General features: G+C 53.7%; 5 protein-coding genes across 5 annotated transcripts; all 5 read right to left on the bottom strand.

Moving 5' to 3' along the window:
• Positions 1 to 1,632: 1,632 nt before the first annotated feature.
• Positions 1,633 to 3,081, bottom strand: BU26DRAFT_507661 (uncharacterized protein; the record flags this gene model as incomplete). Its single annotated transcript, XM_033827018.1, has 1 exon — positions 1,633 to 3,081. One exon carries the CDS (start codon positions 3,079 to 3,081, stop codon positions 1,633 to 1,635), a length of 1,449 nt encoding a protein of 482 aa, XP_033681005.1.
• A 766-nt stretch (positions 3,082 to 3,847) lies between these two features.
• BU26DRAFT_507660 (uncharacterized protein) lies at positions 3,848 to 4,579 on the bottom strand (the record flags this gene model as incomplete). The annotated part of the gene is made up of 1 exon (XM_033827017.1): positions 3,848 to 4,579. One exon carries the CDS (start codon positions 4,577 to 4,579, stop codon positions 3,848 to 3,850), a length of 732 nt encoding a protein of 243 aa, XP_033681004.1.
• A 4,106-nt stretch (positions 4,580 to 8,685) lies between these two features.
• On the bottom strand, positions 8,686 to 11,681 carry BU26DRAFT_521521 (uncharacterized protein). The gene has a single exon (XM_033829554.1). The coding sequence runs from the start codon at positions 11,507 to 11,509 to the stop codon at positions 8,939 to 8,941; it is 2,571 nt and encodes an 856-aa protein (XP_033681003.1). The 5' UTR covers positions 11,510 to 11,681; the 3' UTR covers positions 8,686 to 8,938.
• Positions 11,682 to 11,718: 37 nt separating this feature from the next.
• On the bottom strand, positions 11,719 to 13,097 carry BU26DRAFT_521520 (S-adenosyl-L-methionine-dependent methyltransferase). Its single transcript, XM_033829553.1, has 2 exons — positions 12,528 to 13,097; positions 11,719 to 12,460 (listed from the first exon to the last, which is right to left on the bottom strand). Exons 1-2 carry the CDS (start codon positions 13,041 to 13,043, stop codon positions 11,855 to 11,857), a joined length of 1,122 nt encoding a protein of 373 aa, XP_033681002.1. The 5' UTR covers positions 13,044 to 13,097; the 3' UTR covers positions 11,719 to 11,854.
• A 355-nt stretch (positions 13,098 to 13,452) lies between these two features.
• On the bottom strand, positions 13,453 to 15,760 carry BU26DRAFT_488797 (cytochrome P450). The gene is made up of 3 exons (XM_033825992.1): positions 15,114 to 15,760; positions 14,286 to 15,050; positions 13,453 to 14,220 (listed from the first exon to the last, which is right to left on the bottom strand). Exons 1-3 carry the CDS (start codon positions 15,365 to 15,367, stop codon positions 13,494 to 13,496), a joined length of 1,746 nt encoding a protein of 581 aa, XP_033681001.1. The 5' UTR covers positions 15,368 to 15,760; the 3' UTR covers positions 13,453 to 13,493.
• Positions 15,761 to 15,764: the final 4 nt, after the last annotated feature.

The following is a 15,764-nucleotide window of genomic DNA, read 5'->3' as shown; positions in this document are numbered from 1 at the left end:
ACACAGTACGGGTATCAGACGGGGTGAAGTGTTTTTGACCGAATGTAAAAGCTAATGTGAACTGGCAAATATATTCGTTCAATACCGTTCCCGAGCTCATACAGCCATGTCCGGAGCATAGAAGTTATGTGGGGCGCCGTGATGGAAGGAGAAACGCAGGAACGAAGGCGATTGAATGAAAACTTTTCCCCAATGAAGTAGTACTGACACGCTCATAGTCAAAGCGTCCTTTCCACTCCGCCAATCTCTTTTGAAACAGGCGGAACTGCGCTTGCCAGACCCGGAGCTCACACCCTCCCTGAGAAACACTTATAGCTGTCCAAAACCGTATTTTTAAAGTCCAGGAACCCTGGCTTTCTCAAGGTGGTGTCCAGTGGCCAGGAGCCCTTACATTCCCTATCGCGAGCCCCACCGGGCCCATGAGTAGAGAATTGACAGGCGCAGTCGTCGCCGACTATGTAGAAACTTCGGATGCCGTTGGGCACGTACCGCCGCCAACTGTCGAAAATATCAACGCACTGGCCAGACGGAGCGTTTATGCCAAAGTGTTCGCCCATGAAATTGGGCTGATCGCAGAGTACTATCTAAAAAGCTGGTCAGAATAAGTCCCGTGTTGAAGAGGGTGTTGTAATTGAGTGGGAGTTCAGCACATTGCAGTAGTCCGCAGAGGCGGTGGATGCGATGGTGATGTTCACGGAGGGCATCTCGACGATATCGCTCAGAGTAGAAGCATGGATGAGGAAAGGAAGGGCCGCCACGATAGTGGCGCGGCAAATGGGATAGAGAAGCATTGTTTGTTGATTTTGGTGAGAAGAGGATTTGGACGGAATAGTGCTGGCGCTGAAAGAATTGAAAGGAAATGCACCGATAATAAGTACCCCTCAGCATCCGTGGGGATTTTTTGGGTCCATATCACAGAATAGTGTGATAGGTTGGTGCACTTGTTCGTGTGAGGAGGGACTGCTACACCATTTGGAGTGTCAGGACCTGAACAAGACACCGTACAGCTCGAAGAACCGACATTTTGATCCTAAGTTGGCTTCCTGTCCCTGCACATGACTGAATGTTTGCCTTGCGAGGGATAATCTATCCATGAAGTTCATCAAAAGTGGTACGTTGTTCTTGGTACTGCCGACACTTGAGCATGCGGTAACGTCGTCAAGTCGTCACGGTAGGACAGGGGACAGCGCGGGGCTCGGATAACACATAGAGAAAACAATTGCGGGGGACCGCATTATAGATGAGAAAGAGGAGAAGAAGAGGAGTGGTGGCGGGAACCTTGTTGGATTTTCCTATGGCACTATTACTATTCGGGGCTACACCATTGAGCCGCTTACAAGGCCACATGGACTCCTGAACCCTCCGCATGAAATCCTAAACGAAGACATAGCAAATATTCCAGCCTGAACACTTTGTCTGTCCGCAAAATTCTACATGTCGCAAAGGCATAATTAAGGGTCGACAAACCGAGGGCAAACCTGACTTCACCCACACATGTACTCACAACACGGCCTGCGGGACTCCACGTCGTGACTGCCACACAAGCGCCCTATGCCGGAAGCATCACTCATAAGCCGTCGTCGCCGAATCCCTGGGCTTCGAGGAGGACGAGTACGGCTCGGACGCCTCCATTCAGTAGCGACGGGTGTAGGGAGATGTCTCCGGATGTGTAGGATGCCACGCAAAGCTGGAGATGTTATTGCCCCGGACGGGTAACGCATTAAAGGTACCCAGAGTTCCCGATGGGCGACGACGCTCGGACATATCGATGGGTTGTGTACGTCCACGGACTTGGGGTGGAGTGTCACGCGCATTGGGAGCCGGGGTCTGGCGGGTGAATGCAGCCCGCAGAGGTCGAGAGGACGGAAGACCATGGCCGCCAGGTCGATCCGAATGGAAGCCATCGCTAAGGCGAGGACCTCGGGCGGAGGGATAGTCGGAGTCATTCGGCCTGAGGCGCCTAAGCTCGGAGGTTGGAAAAGAGAGCTCAGGGAAGGGAGCACGTCCAACCGGTGTACCAGAAGAGTCGCAGAAAAGCGCGGCGAGATCCTCGGCATCGCTCTCAGCTTCTTCGTCATCTTCGAAGGTAGGACGAACCCTGGAGTCGACAAACCGAGCGGGCATGTGGACAGTGTTACGCTCTCGAGTTTGCGATAGTGACGCTGCCGCGATACCCTCATTAGTAGGCCCAGCGGCATTCTTTCGAAGTAATCCAGCTCCAGCGGCCGGGCGTCGAGCGATCATGACAACTTGCCGAGCATCATCAACCAAGCGCTGAGCATCGGTAGCTGCATGGCGGGCGGCGGTTGCCAAACGACGAGACTCCTCGTTCGCACGACGGGCCGAGGAAATTGTGCCCAGTGCGACGATGTTCAATATCTCGGTGAAAGTATGGGAACCGGGAGAGTTCCGCCGCAAATCACGCTCCAGATCCGCAAGCTGGAAATGAACACTATCATAGAGAATGTCAAAGTCGGCCGCCGAAACGGACTTATCGGAGGAATCGGAAGCGTCTTCACCATCAGCGATCGAATCGAAAATGCGAGGGGCCAGATCACAAACGAGATTGGAAGGCGGAGCTGACTCGTTGCGGGCTGATGAACCAACAACATCTCGTCGTGGTCGTACAGGCTGATACTGTTCAGTGTTGAGGACGTACGACAATGACTGCCGTGGATCTCGAGCATGTTGTCGGGATCTAGCACCGCCGGATGACGGAAGAGCTTCCTCGGCGATATGAGCACCGTTTGCGCTAGCATTCCCTCCGTCGACGTCCATGCTGTCATTCATTAGGAAGCGAAGCCGACGGTACTGGTCGGCCAACTCCAATGTCGGCTCCATGGCTATAGCGGTACTATCAACCGGTAGAGCTTCGTTCTGTAGTCGGTCGACTAATGCATACAGCAAGTCCAATAGCTCTGGGTCGGCAAGCATCCTCAAGTATTTGGTATTGATCGGGTGGATTGCGTGGATAGTGCGGCCGGTGCTCTGCAAGACAATACGGTGGTATCCTGGAACCGCCTCGATATCGCGGAGAGACTGGTATTGACCAGTAGTTGCGACGATTGTGTCGGGGCGCATAGTGAGTTGAACTACCGCGGTGAGTGAGCTAAGTGTAGAGTTGTATAAGAACTCCCGCTTAGGTTGAGGTTGCCTTGCAAAGAGTTGGTGTGCTGCGGTTGAGCTTAATGAAGGCGATGGGCGGTCCTTTATATTTCAATGGACAGCTAGTGGCATCGTTTTCACAGTTTATGAAAACGAGCCCGCGAACATTCCGGAAGTGTTCGCTTCCGACCTACTTTCACGACGCACAAATGCTAGCTGTTGCTGGGCCATACGGGATTCACGTCATACCGGACAAAAGTGAGGTTAAGAAGAAGTCATTCACTGAGATTTCCGCAGAAATGACGTAGATCTCACCATAGGTCAACGACTTCACAATATGGACGGATCTTGGCTTTGGGTGGCGACAACACAGCATAGGGGAGATGAAGCTGTCCCAAATTAGATCATTGATATCACTCACAAAGTTGGATACGAAAGATGCTTTCAAGTTGAACGCCTTGATAGGTATACACAAACTGTGCTCTATGAACCGGGCTTGATGCCCCACAATCCCGCTTTCCGTGGATCTGACCAACGATATCTACAAATTCCCTGCGAAGGAGCATCCGCTGATAGGACCGAATCCGAGAAAACCACCACATGGAACGCCGACATTTCTATCTCACAGCCAAGGCTTTCCTAAGACCGGTATCCCATGTCCATACACACCATCACTGTCTCTCACGGACGAGGCTCCTTGCCAGGAATGACTCATCCTTATGAGCGGCTTGCCTTGACATACTCAATAAGTCGAAGGACCTCGCCACCCTTTCCTATTGTCCTTTCCGCCACAACACTGTCTACCATCCGTCACTCTAGCGTGAGCTCCAGCTTGACCCTGCGGACCCTCGCCTCTATGATCACTCTTTGGCACCATATAATGGTCGCGGGGGAAAATAGGCGTTCCATCTCGATATACCGGCCCCCGTTGTCGGAAAGGACCCGCGTCATTGCTCTCTCCAGTCACCGGATCATAAATCGCGAATGCTCCTGGTGCGGGTCGCCCCCCGAACGTGGGCATATGATGCTTTCCTCCTACGCCTTCATCTGGGTGTGGGTCCATAGAGAACATATCCCCATGATCACCAGATGGAGGTCGAGAAGCCACATTGGCCCGAGGTGGTACCTGGACGAGAGGAGTCGATGGATTATTCGAACCTGCTCGATGGGAGGTCAGTTGCGGAGCGTCCACAGGTGAAGCTCCGCCGTAAACAGGCTGCAATCGGGGAGTAGCGGGAGTGAAACCGCCAGCGCCAGGGATATCGATTGGCTGGCTGGCGCGACGGACTCCGGGATAGGGAGTATGGGCGGGATGTGGACGCATGCGAGAGTATGCCGCCATTGGCACATACCCCTGGCTGTTCCGATAATTGGTGTAGGACGGGCTACTATAATCGCTGCTAGTGTTCTCTGTTCGAGTTGGGAATGCATGCTCGGGAGAGCCACTGCCGCGCCTCGAGTCGGAGGGAGCCATGACGGCGCTGCAGTAAACAGTCTTTGATGTGCTGATTCGTCTCAATTTGTGGGTGCCAGACTGACTCGAGTTAGGTTGTGCCCGGTTAAGGATTGGTTCAAAGCGGTGGCGGGGTGCGCGATGATAAGGTTGGTCGAGGCAAAGAAGAGCGGGTCAAATCTACATCGTAGGCCTAGGCAGCACTTTCTGGTCGTGAATTACATACTAGTGAAAATGCTCAGGAATAATAGCCTGTTGCCTGGTCGCGATAGGAAGGAGTCATATGGTACCATATCACGCTTGCAGAAGCCCCATGGCCGCATTCTCTCTCACTTTGCAATTAGCGGGGCCTACAGGTTAAGGGAAAGGGGGCATTTTGCGTACATATCGTCGAGGGAATAGCTTTTAATTGGTTGTCGGTGCCTGAAACACAATGGTAGTTCAGTGAATGACTGTGCTTAGTAATCGATTTCAGGGAGGCGCGTGATAGGTACGATGCTACAGTTGAAAGTGAAATTGGCAGCGACGAGATATTTATATTATGAGCCAATTTTAAATGGCGACAATAGAAGAATAGCGGGAGCGGAGAGCAAATGTCGGTAATTTTCTTTTGCACTGTTCGTTCAAATATTATAGTTGGTCTACGAAACGGGTCAATCGGGATCTGCGTCGTACTAATCATGTATTGTGTAAACGAGGAGTTTGAATAGATGGGAGCCATACCGGAGTTACAAATCTCCATTAAGCGGTTGGCTCGTGAGGCGCCGGAGTATTACACTGTTTGTCGTCGTGGTTCTCATCGAGCTTCTCGAGCAATACACCGTCCATGGAGTTGCCATTGGAATCCTTGGCCTTGTAATCAGTTTCGCCAGGAAGATCGGATATGACGCGGGAGTCACGAAGACCGAGGGGTGGGTGATAGCCTGGGCAAGTAACGCCGGTGCGGCCAGCTGAGAGATAAGCACGAGACGTTCCACGAAGACGGGAGTCGAAGGCGCCCAAAGGACGACGGTCGGGGTCGGATTAGCGGTTTGAGGTTTTGCCGGCAGATGAACAAGGTCCAGTGACAGCATGCGCATGCCTAATAAGCATATCCATTATCCACCAGATTATCGCAACACCGATGCTTTTTGGGACCGACATGATTCATAAGCTTGGCGTCTGTACGCTGAGGATCGGAGTGAACCGATTTGTGGATGCTCTGTCGGGATGTATTGCTCGTGGAAGCCGTAAAAGAGAGTGTTCGACAAGGGCGAAGGATTCGTTGCCGCCGGAGATTGATCCAGAGGCTCATAGAATAGCATACCGGATGGAGATGCGTGGTGGTGCATAGGAGCCGCAGAGCCGTGACGAGGACATGAGCGCAGAGGGAAAGGGCCTCGATGAGTGCGTACCGCTTTGAGGAGTCGCGACGTATACGCCATATGCAGCATTGCTGGGGATATGAGCTGTTTAGGCAATGCAGACGAGGTTGTGTAGAACAACATGTTCTCTGACGAGGAGGCGCTGAGAGCGGAAGTGGTTTAAGGTTGTGTATGCTTGAAGCTCCGATGACGAGGCGCGGGCATGGTGAATGTATGCGACGAGACTCAAATTGCGTAGTTAGCGCGCAAGTGTGCCGCGACAGATAGTGTGAGGGTGAAAACGAAGTAGAAGAACAATTCAAGGTACTTCAATCCGGCGGATTCACTCGACGGTGAGGCTCGAAGCAACTATCAGACTTGCACAACCAGGATAGTTAGGTGAGGAGCTTCTGCAAAGTATCTCCACAATGTGGCAGGAAGTCGTTGCTGCCGGAGTTAGTGGAAATGAGGTATTTAAGGAAATGCAGCCAGCGTCTGGATGTGTTTATTGTATTGGTGGAAGGACTCACAGCAGTAAGGCGGTGAATTTCCTTCTCCCTCGACTGTTCTTATTCGAAATCGAACTATCTGTTGAGTAAAGTATCGATTTATGTGGTTACGTTTTGTTGGCGAAAGCCGGATTTTTCATTATATGCTATTGTGCTAAACTCCATGCTCGCAGACTCGCAGTCCACTAAGCGGGATAATAGACCCTGTCGTGACATACGGAGGGGTTATTCTTGAGGAGAGGAGGGTGACAGATTGGGCGGGAATGTGAGTGACCGTTGGAGGTCCTCATGAGTTACCGTCATGAAAGAATGATGCCAATTCGATGTGACCAACCGCCTCGCAGGCCGGCGCCAATTGACGTTTTTGTTCCAGACTCCTTTCAGCAAGCCTCAATGCCTTATGGCGCAGCCGTCGTCTTACTAGCGACGATTACCGTTCGCCAAAGTCTGAAAAGTCTCGGCCAGAACTAATTGTCACATTTACCCATTCGTGGCCCCGCTCCCATCGGTAGGTGAAGGTCCCGCCGCGACCGACCCGGTTCCAAGCTCCGTTCTCCGGACCAGAGGAGGTACCTGCGGATTGAGGGGGACCGCGGCCGGGGACGGGCACGATTTCTTGCTCGGCGCCACGGGTATGGATGGTATGCGCCGAATCAGAAGCATGAGTCCCTGCACGCTGCGTGCGTCGACGACGACGAGAGTGCGAGGACGAATGGGCAGGCTGACCGTACATAGCCAGTTGGCCGCACGAGGCCGGTTGAGCGTACGATGCCGGTTGAGCGTACGAAGCAGGTTGGGCGTACGAAGCAGGTTGGGCGTATGAAGCAGATTGGCTATAGGACGTAGGCTGCCCATATGCGGAACCATTCGGGCCACCCGTGGCAGTCAAGTATGTATCGTTACCATAACCCTCTGAAGAGGAGTAACTATCATCTGAGTACGTGTAAGCCCCATCAGAAACCTCAGTGTCATAGCACTGCACACCCGGCCCATAGAGCCCCGCCAACGCTGCAGAACGTCCAGATCCGCCGACGTGACGCTGAGAACGATGGCCAGTGGTAAACCTACGCGTTCCGGAAGCCGTCGGGTTCACGGTCGTACGACCATGTGAGCCAAAGAAGTTCTCGACGCCGAACGGAGAGCTACCTGTTCGAGCCGAGTTGGTATGGCGATGACTAGAGTGCCCGGAGCGACGAGAAGACATACTTGCTGTAGATGAAGCTGTTTCTATTGGGGGTGTGTGTGTGTGTTTGGCTCAAAGGCAAGAAAGCCGATTTGCACCGGATCTTGCTTGGATGGGGGGTTTGTTGTTGTGTTGTTGTGTGGTGAGAGAGCCTGAGGGATGAGCAGAACAGCTTATATATCTTACTGCTCTAACTTCGACGTGCCTGGATAGTGGAATTGTCGGCTAAGAGGCACATCATCTGTTCAACAACAATGAGTCGCTGGCGTTTAGGGGTGGTTCAAGAGTGTGAACTTACAATGGAGTCTATGGAATGGGCCTTCAAAATGGGAGATGGAGCAGTGATGCCGACGGCATCTATCACAATTACAGATCAAATGATAACCAAGAGTAGCTGCAAAGACACTCAATAGTTCTCTGGCAATGCTTGAAAGCCATTGTTCGTGTACAATGCGAGGCGAAAGGTTCCAGTGCGATCAGATAGGCAAGACAATATGGAACAAGGGATAGATGAGATCTATAATGCAAGGTGATAGAGAGAGGATCCCGCGAAAAGTACAGTGAGTATACAGACGCAGCCACAGAGCGGGAATAAGTAGATTGCACACGCCATCTACAATACTCCATCGATTTCAGAAATCTAGATGGCATGCGAACAGGTTGCTTGTATGCCTCTTAGGATCGATCTACGAGAGACATATTTGTTTGACAGGAGACGTGGAGCAATGACAGCTATAAAATGTGCGTACTAGTTCGTTCAATGAGGCGCACGGTGCGAAAACGCGCCGCTCGGGAGACGTGTCCCGAACATCGATGACAGGCGGGAGTCATGCGTTATGAAAGTGACTGACAGTGCATGAGGTGTGAGAAGGGAGGAAGGAAGACGTTTGACTTGACGTAGCGGCGCTGAGATCTCAACGAAACGATGCGCTAAGCTCGAACCGGCTAGCTCTCTCTGGCATTCATCGGTCATCGGTTCTAAAATGGTGCAGGAACCGATATGTAACTGGAAAAGAACGTTGGAAAGAAATAATTTTGGTGGCAATAGGTATTAACTCATTGAACGACTGCTATTTAGTTAGCCTTGTGTGTTCCAATGTTAGAATATTATCTTTTTTCACGAGCGCGACCCAGGCAATGGCGACAGCGCTGTAGTAGGGATATAATTAGGAGGACTGAACTCATGAAAATAGATCATTGAAAGCGCCGAAGCTGCGCAACATGTATAGCGTAGCATACCAGGCGCCATGAATATCCTCAACTCGAAGAACGCCATACATCAATGCAACAATTCCTTCATAACCAATGTACCATGTACAAGTCTGCTGCTATGCAAAGCGCACCCTCACCTCCGCAGCATATATCCCAAATCCGGCAACGCCTCCACAATCGCCCGTATAATCTCATCTTCCTCCGCTTTTCTCCTCTGCGCGGAGCTTGTCGCACTTGTTAGCGGCTGCTTCGCTGGTGGCGTCATGGGCCGGGGCGGCGCGCGCGCGAAGGGTGCTGGTTCGGGCTCGGCCGGCAGAGCGGAAGGAGGATTAGTGCTTTCGAAAATAGACCACGGGTCTGAGGGGTCGGTTTGACGTTGAGGTGAAGGCGCTGGTGTGGTCGTGGTAGGGAGAGAGGATTCGAAGATGGAGAAGTCGGGTTCTGGTGGGCAAGTGAATAGCGGCGCATCGGTGGGTGCGGGAGGCGGTGGTGGTGATGATGGTGGTGCGGGTGCTAGTGTTGAGGGTTCGATGGGTGCTGGAGGAGGTAAGGAGGTTTCGAAAGCGGAGAACGCGTCGTCTTCGGTGGCACCTGTTGCTAGTGGAGCTGATGTCTGCGTGATTGGCGACTCTGGTGGGCTTTTGATCTGCGCCGCAGGATTTGAATGCTCCGCTTGCAAAACCTCTTCGATTCCCATGGTGGGCTGAGGTTGAGCTCGTGGCTTCTCTGGCGTTGACTCTGTAGACTTGTTCCTTGCCTTCAAAATTCCCGGGCCTATAGGGCCTTCCTCTATACTGGCCGGTACAAATGCGTTCGCTTTGAAGAGGGCTGAGGTCGGAGACACGGTGCCTTTGAGGCGGACGATAGGGGACGCATGCTTAGACCCGCTCGGAAGGGGAAGAGGCTGCAACGGAGAGGACCTCACTGATTTTGGTGTCGTGGACGGCGTCGAAAGCGTGTTGGCACGCGTTGATGGTTCTGAGAGGGTGGCTATGGGAGTCTGCACAGTGGAGACGGCGGGGGATTCCACCATCTCACCCCAGTCGTCATCATCGTCTACTGCGTTTGCGGGTTCGGGTTTCGAAGATGGATTAGTGTCTAAGGTGCCTAGCTGTGCCCATGGGTCTACATGTCCTGCTGGCTTAATTGGCTCCGAAGCGGGAGGCGAGAGTGTTGATGTAAGCTCGGTCAGAAAGTCGGTGCTTGTTGCTGTTCTCTTGTGGGTTGCTGAGGCCCTGGGCCGCGGAGTAAGGTCGACAGACACAGCTCGGCCTTCTTGTCTTTGTAGCTTTGAGATAGCGCTATGCTTGCCTGTCAAGGGTGACGAGGTAGACCGCAAGCCAGGCGTATCGCGTGGAGAGGGGAGGTTCGCTGCCGAAGGAGAGCTCCAGTTGAACGCGGCGGGGACATCAGTCGATAGCGGCTGCAGATTCTGCTTCGCCGACCGGATAGACTTCGACACAGCGATCGACGACTTCTTCCGGAGGTGTGCGTTCGGTGCTCTAGGGTCCACAGGTGCGGGAGAATCCCAGTAGAAGGACGCCCTTGCGCCTGGTCCTCGTCCTGCGATCCTATCCTCGTTCGCCCATCTAGACACTACCTTGTTCACTTCTGACCTTATATTAGAGGTCTTCCATGTCACCCGAATGTAGTTGTCGTCATCGTTCCCGCTGTTGAATTCTCGCATTGTCTGTCTCCGTGTGAGGCGGTACCAGGCTTTCCGAGCCGATGTGGAGTGGACTGGATCATGCGGAGCATCTTCAAACTCTTTCCGTTGCTTTGCAGGCGGAAATAGCTGAGCCAGTAGCTCTAGGTCAAGCGAGTATCCGCCGCTGACGGGAGGCGGAACGGAAGCGATCCACTTCTGTTTGGGTTCGCTGTCTGAAATACCGCTTGCAGGGTCCTCCTCGGGGCCCCAGCGAGGAGATGCTAGGGGTTGCTGTATGGATTCAACCTGAAGCTGCGATGCAGCCGGTCCTTGTACTCCATCCTCCTCGAAGTCCCCGAATTCGTCGTCCGCTTCTTCGCTTGCAGCTGGCGAAGGCTCTACGACCGGCTCTTCACCTTCTTCCACCGCCTTGACCTCCCCCTCTTTTATGGAAGCCTCATCTATCGTCCGAGCCTTCTCGGCTGCTCGCTCGTCTTCGAAGGAAGTTCGCGGAGACTCGGTAGTTGTCTCGTTATGGCTGATGTCGGAAGGAGACGTAGACGGTCGCGTGGAATGGTCATCGTCCGGGTGCAAGGAATCGGCGAAGTCGGTCGCTGATCGCGCAGGTGCATCATCGGGTTGTATCGTAGTCCCTGAATCGGACGTCTCTGAGACTACATTGTCTTGCTCCCTATGCGTCTCCGGGCTCGTGTCAACAGCACTCCACTCATTGCTCCCTCGATCCGGCTCTCTTCCTCCATGCTCCTCAGAAACATCTTGCGCCACGTCCGGAACGCGATCCCAAGTTGCTGAGCTCGCGAATGCATCGCCGCGCGTCTCCGAATGTGCTACGTTTCCAGAACCCGGCTTCCTAGGGGAACGCGCCCATGCTCCAAATCCCTCATCTTCAATGCTTCCCCACTGCGCATCATCCAGAAAACCGTTCAATATCACCGGTGCAGGCGCTAGAGTGGGCGGCGGGGGCGTCGTGACCTCCTGCTTCGGCGGCGTCTTCTCGTCGGCATCGTCTGCCCAAGGGTCGCCCCAGTGATCCATGGTCGAGGCGGCTGGATCTTCATAATGGAGGTCTGCTTTCAGAGAAGCATCCTCACCGCGAAGACAGCGCGTTCAATAGCGAGAAAGGAGATGAGACCTGAGAAGGGCAGTGAGGACTGGTGCGGAGGACTCGGAGGATCCCTGCCAAGAAAGCGCGCCGCGGTCCTTCTTTGTTTCCGGCGGACTTACGACACCAAGTGTTTGACATTGTTCAAGATCATCTTTTAGTCTCCACGACGCAAGCACCGAATTACTGTCCACAGTGGTCATTAATCCTACGATATTTATGGCTCAAGATGGCGAACACGTCCACATCACTCGCTGGTAGAGGCCAACCTTCCCACATCAGCCCCGGACCTCCCGGAAGTCAGCGTCATGATTAGGTTTTAACCCAATCATGAGGAACATAGGAGTAAACAATTTGTTCCTCCCCGCCTCAGCGATGCAATCACCACCGTGGATCATCTCCTTCGCCATCTTCGCCGTTCCCTTCCTAGCCACACGCACAACCTCAAGCCCCCGAATAACCAAATCCAGAACCACGCGTCCAACACTCGTCATCCTCGCAACCCTTCCCCAATCCGCCCACCCCTGCGCATACTCCGTGTCTCCCGCACAGAAGTACCACCACGGAAGAGGATCCTTGTGGTCAGCGAGATCTTCTGCTGCCTCGATCACGAAGCCGGCTTTGCCCATAGCATCCTGAGCCTCCGCAGATGTCCGAATGCACGCGATACCGTTGCCGCGCTCCATTCCGTGGCGAAGAGCGATGTGCCGTGGGTTTGAAGGATCGAACGTATCGGCCATCATCACCCATTCATACACGCCGAAACGGCCGCCTGGCTTGAGGACGCGAAAGATTTCGGCATACGCGGATGCGAGCGACGGTGCGTGGACGGTGGCTTCCATGACATAGACTGCATCGAAAGTGTTGTCGGGAAAGGGTAGTTTCTGCAGCAGCAAAGGTCAGCCGCTTCCTGTTGTCCTAGGTCTCCCCACCCACCGTCTACACACGTACCATGAAATCCCCCTTGACCAGCTCCAGCACGTCTCCGCCGACTCCCTCCTTCTGCGCAATCTCGCGTCCTTTCTCGAGTTGATAGTCATTGTTATTCAACCCTACAACCTTACATCCCACGAAAGTCGCAATCTCCTTCGCTGGCCCGCCGATGCCGCAACCAACATCCAGCACTGCCATGCTGGGGGCGAGGTTTAGGCGGTGTGCCATATAATGCTCGTGGCGAGCCATCGCCTGTGGCATGGGCTCGCGACCGCGTGGGTACCGACAGAAGTGGAAGGACTGGCCCCACCCTTCAAGGTAGAAGTCGGTAGAGTTGTCGTAAAAGCTAGACGACGGCGTCAGCGGGCTACATGGTATAGAAGCGCGATGGCAGAGAAGTAGGAGAAGTAGGAGAAGTAGGAGGAAGAGGAGCCTCCGCGGTAGAGCGTACTCATTTGCTAGCTTGTCATAGTCCTCTCGTCTTCGCTCGCGGCCTTCACTGTCATTCGCATCGCCTTTGGAGGCTGAGCTCATCTGCCAGTGTTTCAGGTAGTCAGTCGAATCCGCGCGTTTGCCTTTCCGGTTTCTCATCGTCGACTCCATGGCGAGTGTTTGGGGCGGGAGCGAGGTGCGTTAGCTGCGTTGAGTGTTGGAGTTGGGGAATCGCCAGGACCCTGAATGAGCTTCTGCACGGTGCAGTCGCAAACGCGGGTCCGGAGGAAACAGGTGGGGTGGGGGCGTCATTGCCTTATGGCCTTCCGTGTAACATTGTCGGCACAGCTGCGCCGCACCGCATAGGTACTGCAGGATGTTGGGCCTTGGCAGGTACCGACAAGACGGCGTCCAATGAACCGTGGACGCCGGCACGCCGGTAGCAAGCGGGACATTCACTGCATGTCTCGAACTCATGGACTCGGGTCACACAGAGTCATTTGAAGACTATAGACCCACATTCGCATATTGCTCCATTGTCACACGTCGAAATTAGATCGCCCTTCTCCTGATTCGGAAGGAAACCTTGCCAGCCGGAAGCTGCACTCCGGGGCCATAGCTTCGCTCGTCCATTCTCCATGCCTCCTTGTTCGCCGTTAGCTCGATATCAAATTTCTGCACGAAGGAGGCAAATGTCGACAGAATCTGTTGCTTGGCTATGTGTCGACCGGGACAGGCGCGCGGGCCGCCGCCAAAAGGGATCCACGAGGATGACAGTCCATCAAGCGTGAAGATGGGTGTCTTGTCGGTATCATCTCTGCTCCCATTCGCTTTCGCGGTCGCTTCCAGCGCTTTGGACGAATGGTTCAGTGCTCTGTACGTTGGATTGAGAGGCCCACTCTGGGCGTCTTTTGGGTCGAGGAGGAATCGCTCAGCCCAGAATGTATCCAGCGGGTGCTTCCCATCCCGGGTGTTCCAAATTGTCTCGTCTTGATGCGCTGGATGGGTTGACGCGAGGCAGACCTTGTCCCGCGGAATAAGCCATTTATCGCCTAATACGACAGAGCTGTGAGGAAATCGGCGCGTGATATAAGCCTCGGTGCGCAGTCTCAAGGTCTCTGCATACACAGACTGGAGGAGAGGAAGTTGCGAGGAGTCCTGCACCAGAAGTTGAGCTGAAACTTCAGAGAGCGGCGCCCGAATTGCGGCGAGAAGGTTGCTGCTGCGGTACACCTCGAGGCTCATCCAAAACGCCGTGATGATGAAGTTGTAATTCGAGCTTTGAACATGACTATGGTTAGTGACCGACCCATAGGGGACTCTGGAGGGGCAGGCTTTACTTACACCCAGATTATTCCCAGGTAAAGAGAGGCCACTGCGTCTTCATCGAATCCGTCCATTTGCAGGAATCTAGCATGCCACTTTTGAACTTCTTTCGGCCCCCAATATGCGTCCGAATGGGAGAGCTGGTCGTATCCCTCGGCTTCCTGAGCTTGGAGCATGAGTCGCTGCCAGTGCTTGAGGGCGCCCAGAAGTCGATCACGAGCAGCATGTGCGCCGGGGGACGTCCATTTCGCAATTGGGCTATAGAAGCCATATAAATGATGGCTAAAATACCAAAAGTCTCTGCAAAAGTTCGGGTGGATTTGGAGAAGCGTAGATCCGTACGTCACTTCGAGGTTTGCCCGAAGCATCTCGAGTTCAAAGAATTCCAGCAGGTCCGTATATTCCACCCACGAGTCTCCAATTGTCATCGCAGAGAGTTGGGTGTCCATGCGGGCCGCAAATCGGGGTGCGAGCTCGACAGACGCGGGACCCCGTAAGAATTCTTTGAGCACTTGGTGCGTGATGTAGTCGATGCGGTTGTTCGGCTTTACGTGGCTATCTGGATGTGGTTTGGCGCTGAATCCTGAGTTGTCTTTCGCGTACAAGGGGGTTGCTTTCTTAGGCATTTTGAATATCAAACCAAAGAAGAATCCATGGAGCTCAGTCGAGGTAGAATGTGCGGATTCTTTCCACAGGCTGGCGATGTTTTCAGTGCCTCGAATGACGTATATGTCGCCTAGAAGGAGCGGTACGCAGACTGGGAGATAGCTGCCCAGATGCTCCCTGCATTGCAAGAGTTAGTGAGCTCGTGTATGTCAGCGCCACGAGAAAGACGATATGACATACCCAGCTTGAAGCATGAAATGTCTCGGGTTGAAGACGAATGATAACGTATTGGATATGAAGGGAATCGCGGAAGACATAGTCGGGGGTGCTCTCAGATGCTCTTCCTGCCATTGACGGCGGCGAGAAAGTACGCATCTGAGAAGGTGTTTTGCAAAGTAGAGAGCCGCGCACGCTCCTAGCAAAGCAGTAGAAAGCAAGAGGGTTCTTGCGAAACGCTGCAAGAACATATCACACAAACTTGGGGTTGTGGCCATGACGAAAGTCTTTGGGGATTGTGAGGGGAGTCAAAGCTAGGTCGCTTGTAAGTCGGCAGTGAGCTCGATAGGGGGGTGGCATGAACGCATGCGCTTAACGGAGCTCCTCGCCGTAGTCTACGGGCAAATTCCTGCCTCATTCAAAGCCGGGGCCGACTCATGCGTCTCTCAAACATTCATCTGTTCGTGTCTCGGTGTTGCGTGTGCGATTACTGTCGTTCGAACATGGTAAGAGCCGAACCGTATTGGACAGCCCCTCCCTGGCTGCGGCAAGGGCATCGGCGGGTGGTTTCTTGCGCAAGGCAGACTTTGGAATATTGGCATGGGGAAGCGGACATGTCGCTGCGCATTGCTGGTGACTAGAATATGATTCAGACAGGTGTTTGAAACGCGTGCA

This window comes from Trematosphaeria pertusa, assembly GCF_010094035.1.
Source record: "Trematosphaeria pertusa strain CBS 122368 unplaced genomic scaffold BU26scaffold_11, whole genome shotgun sequence".
NCBI lineage: Eukaryota > Fungi > Ascomycota > Dothideomycetes > Pleosporales > Trematosphaeriaceae > Trematosphaeria > Trematosphaeria pertusa.
The sequence above is the reverse complement of the archived record's forward strand: the minus strand, read 5'-3'. Positions and strand labels throughout refer to the sequence as shown.

Excerpts from the sequence above, each read along its gene's own strand:
- BU26DRAFT_521521 (XM_033829554.1), bottom strand. The coding sequence starts at position 11,509 with ATGGATCACTGGGGCGACCCTTGGGCAGACGATGCCGACGAGAAGACG.
- BU26DRAFT_521520 (XM_033829553.1), bottom strand. The coding sequence starts at position 13,043 with ATGAGCTCAGCCTCCAAAGGCGATGCGAATGACAGTGAAGGCCGCGAG. Across the intron at positions 12,461-12,527 it reads TGGTCAAGGGGGATTTCATG|AAACTACCCTTTCCCGACAA; the intron begins GTACGTGTGTAG and ends TTGCTGCTGCAG.
- BU26DRAFT_488797 (XM_033825992.1), bottom strand. The coding sequence starts at position 15,367 with ATGGCCACAACCCCAAGTTTGTGTGATATGTTCTTGCAGCGTTTCGCA. Across the intron at positions 15,051-15,113 it reads CATTTCATGCTTCAAGCTGG|GGAGCATCTGGGCAGCTATC; the intron begins GTATGTCATATC and ends CTTGCAATGCAG. Across the intron at positions 14,221-14,285 it reads TACCTGGGAATAATCTGGGT|CTCGAATTACAACTTCATCA; the intron begins GTAAGTAAAGCC and ends TCATGTTCAAAG.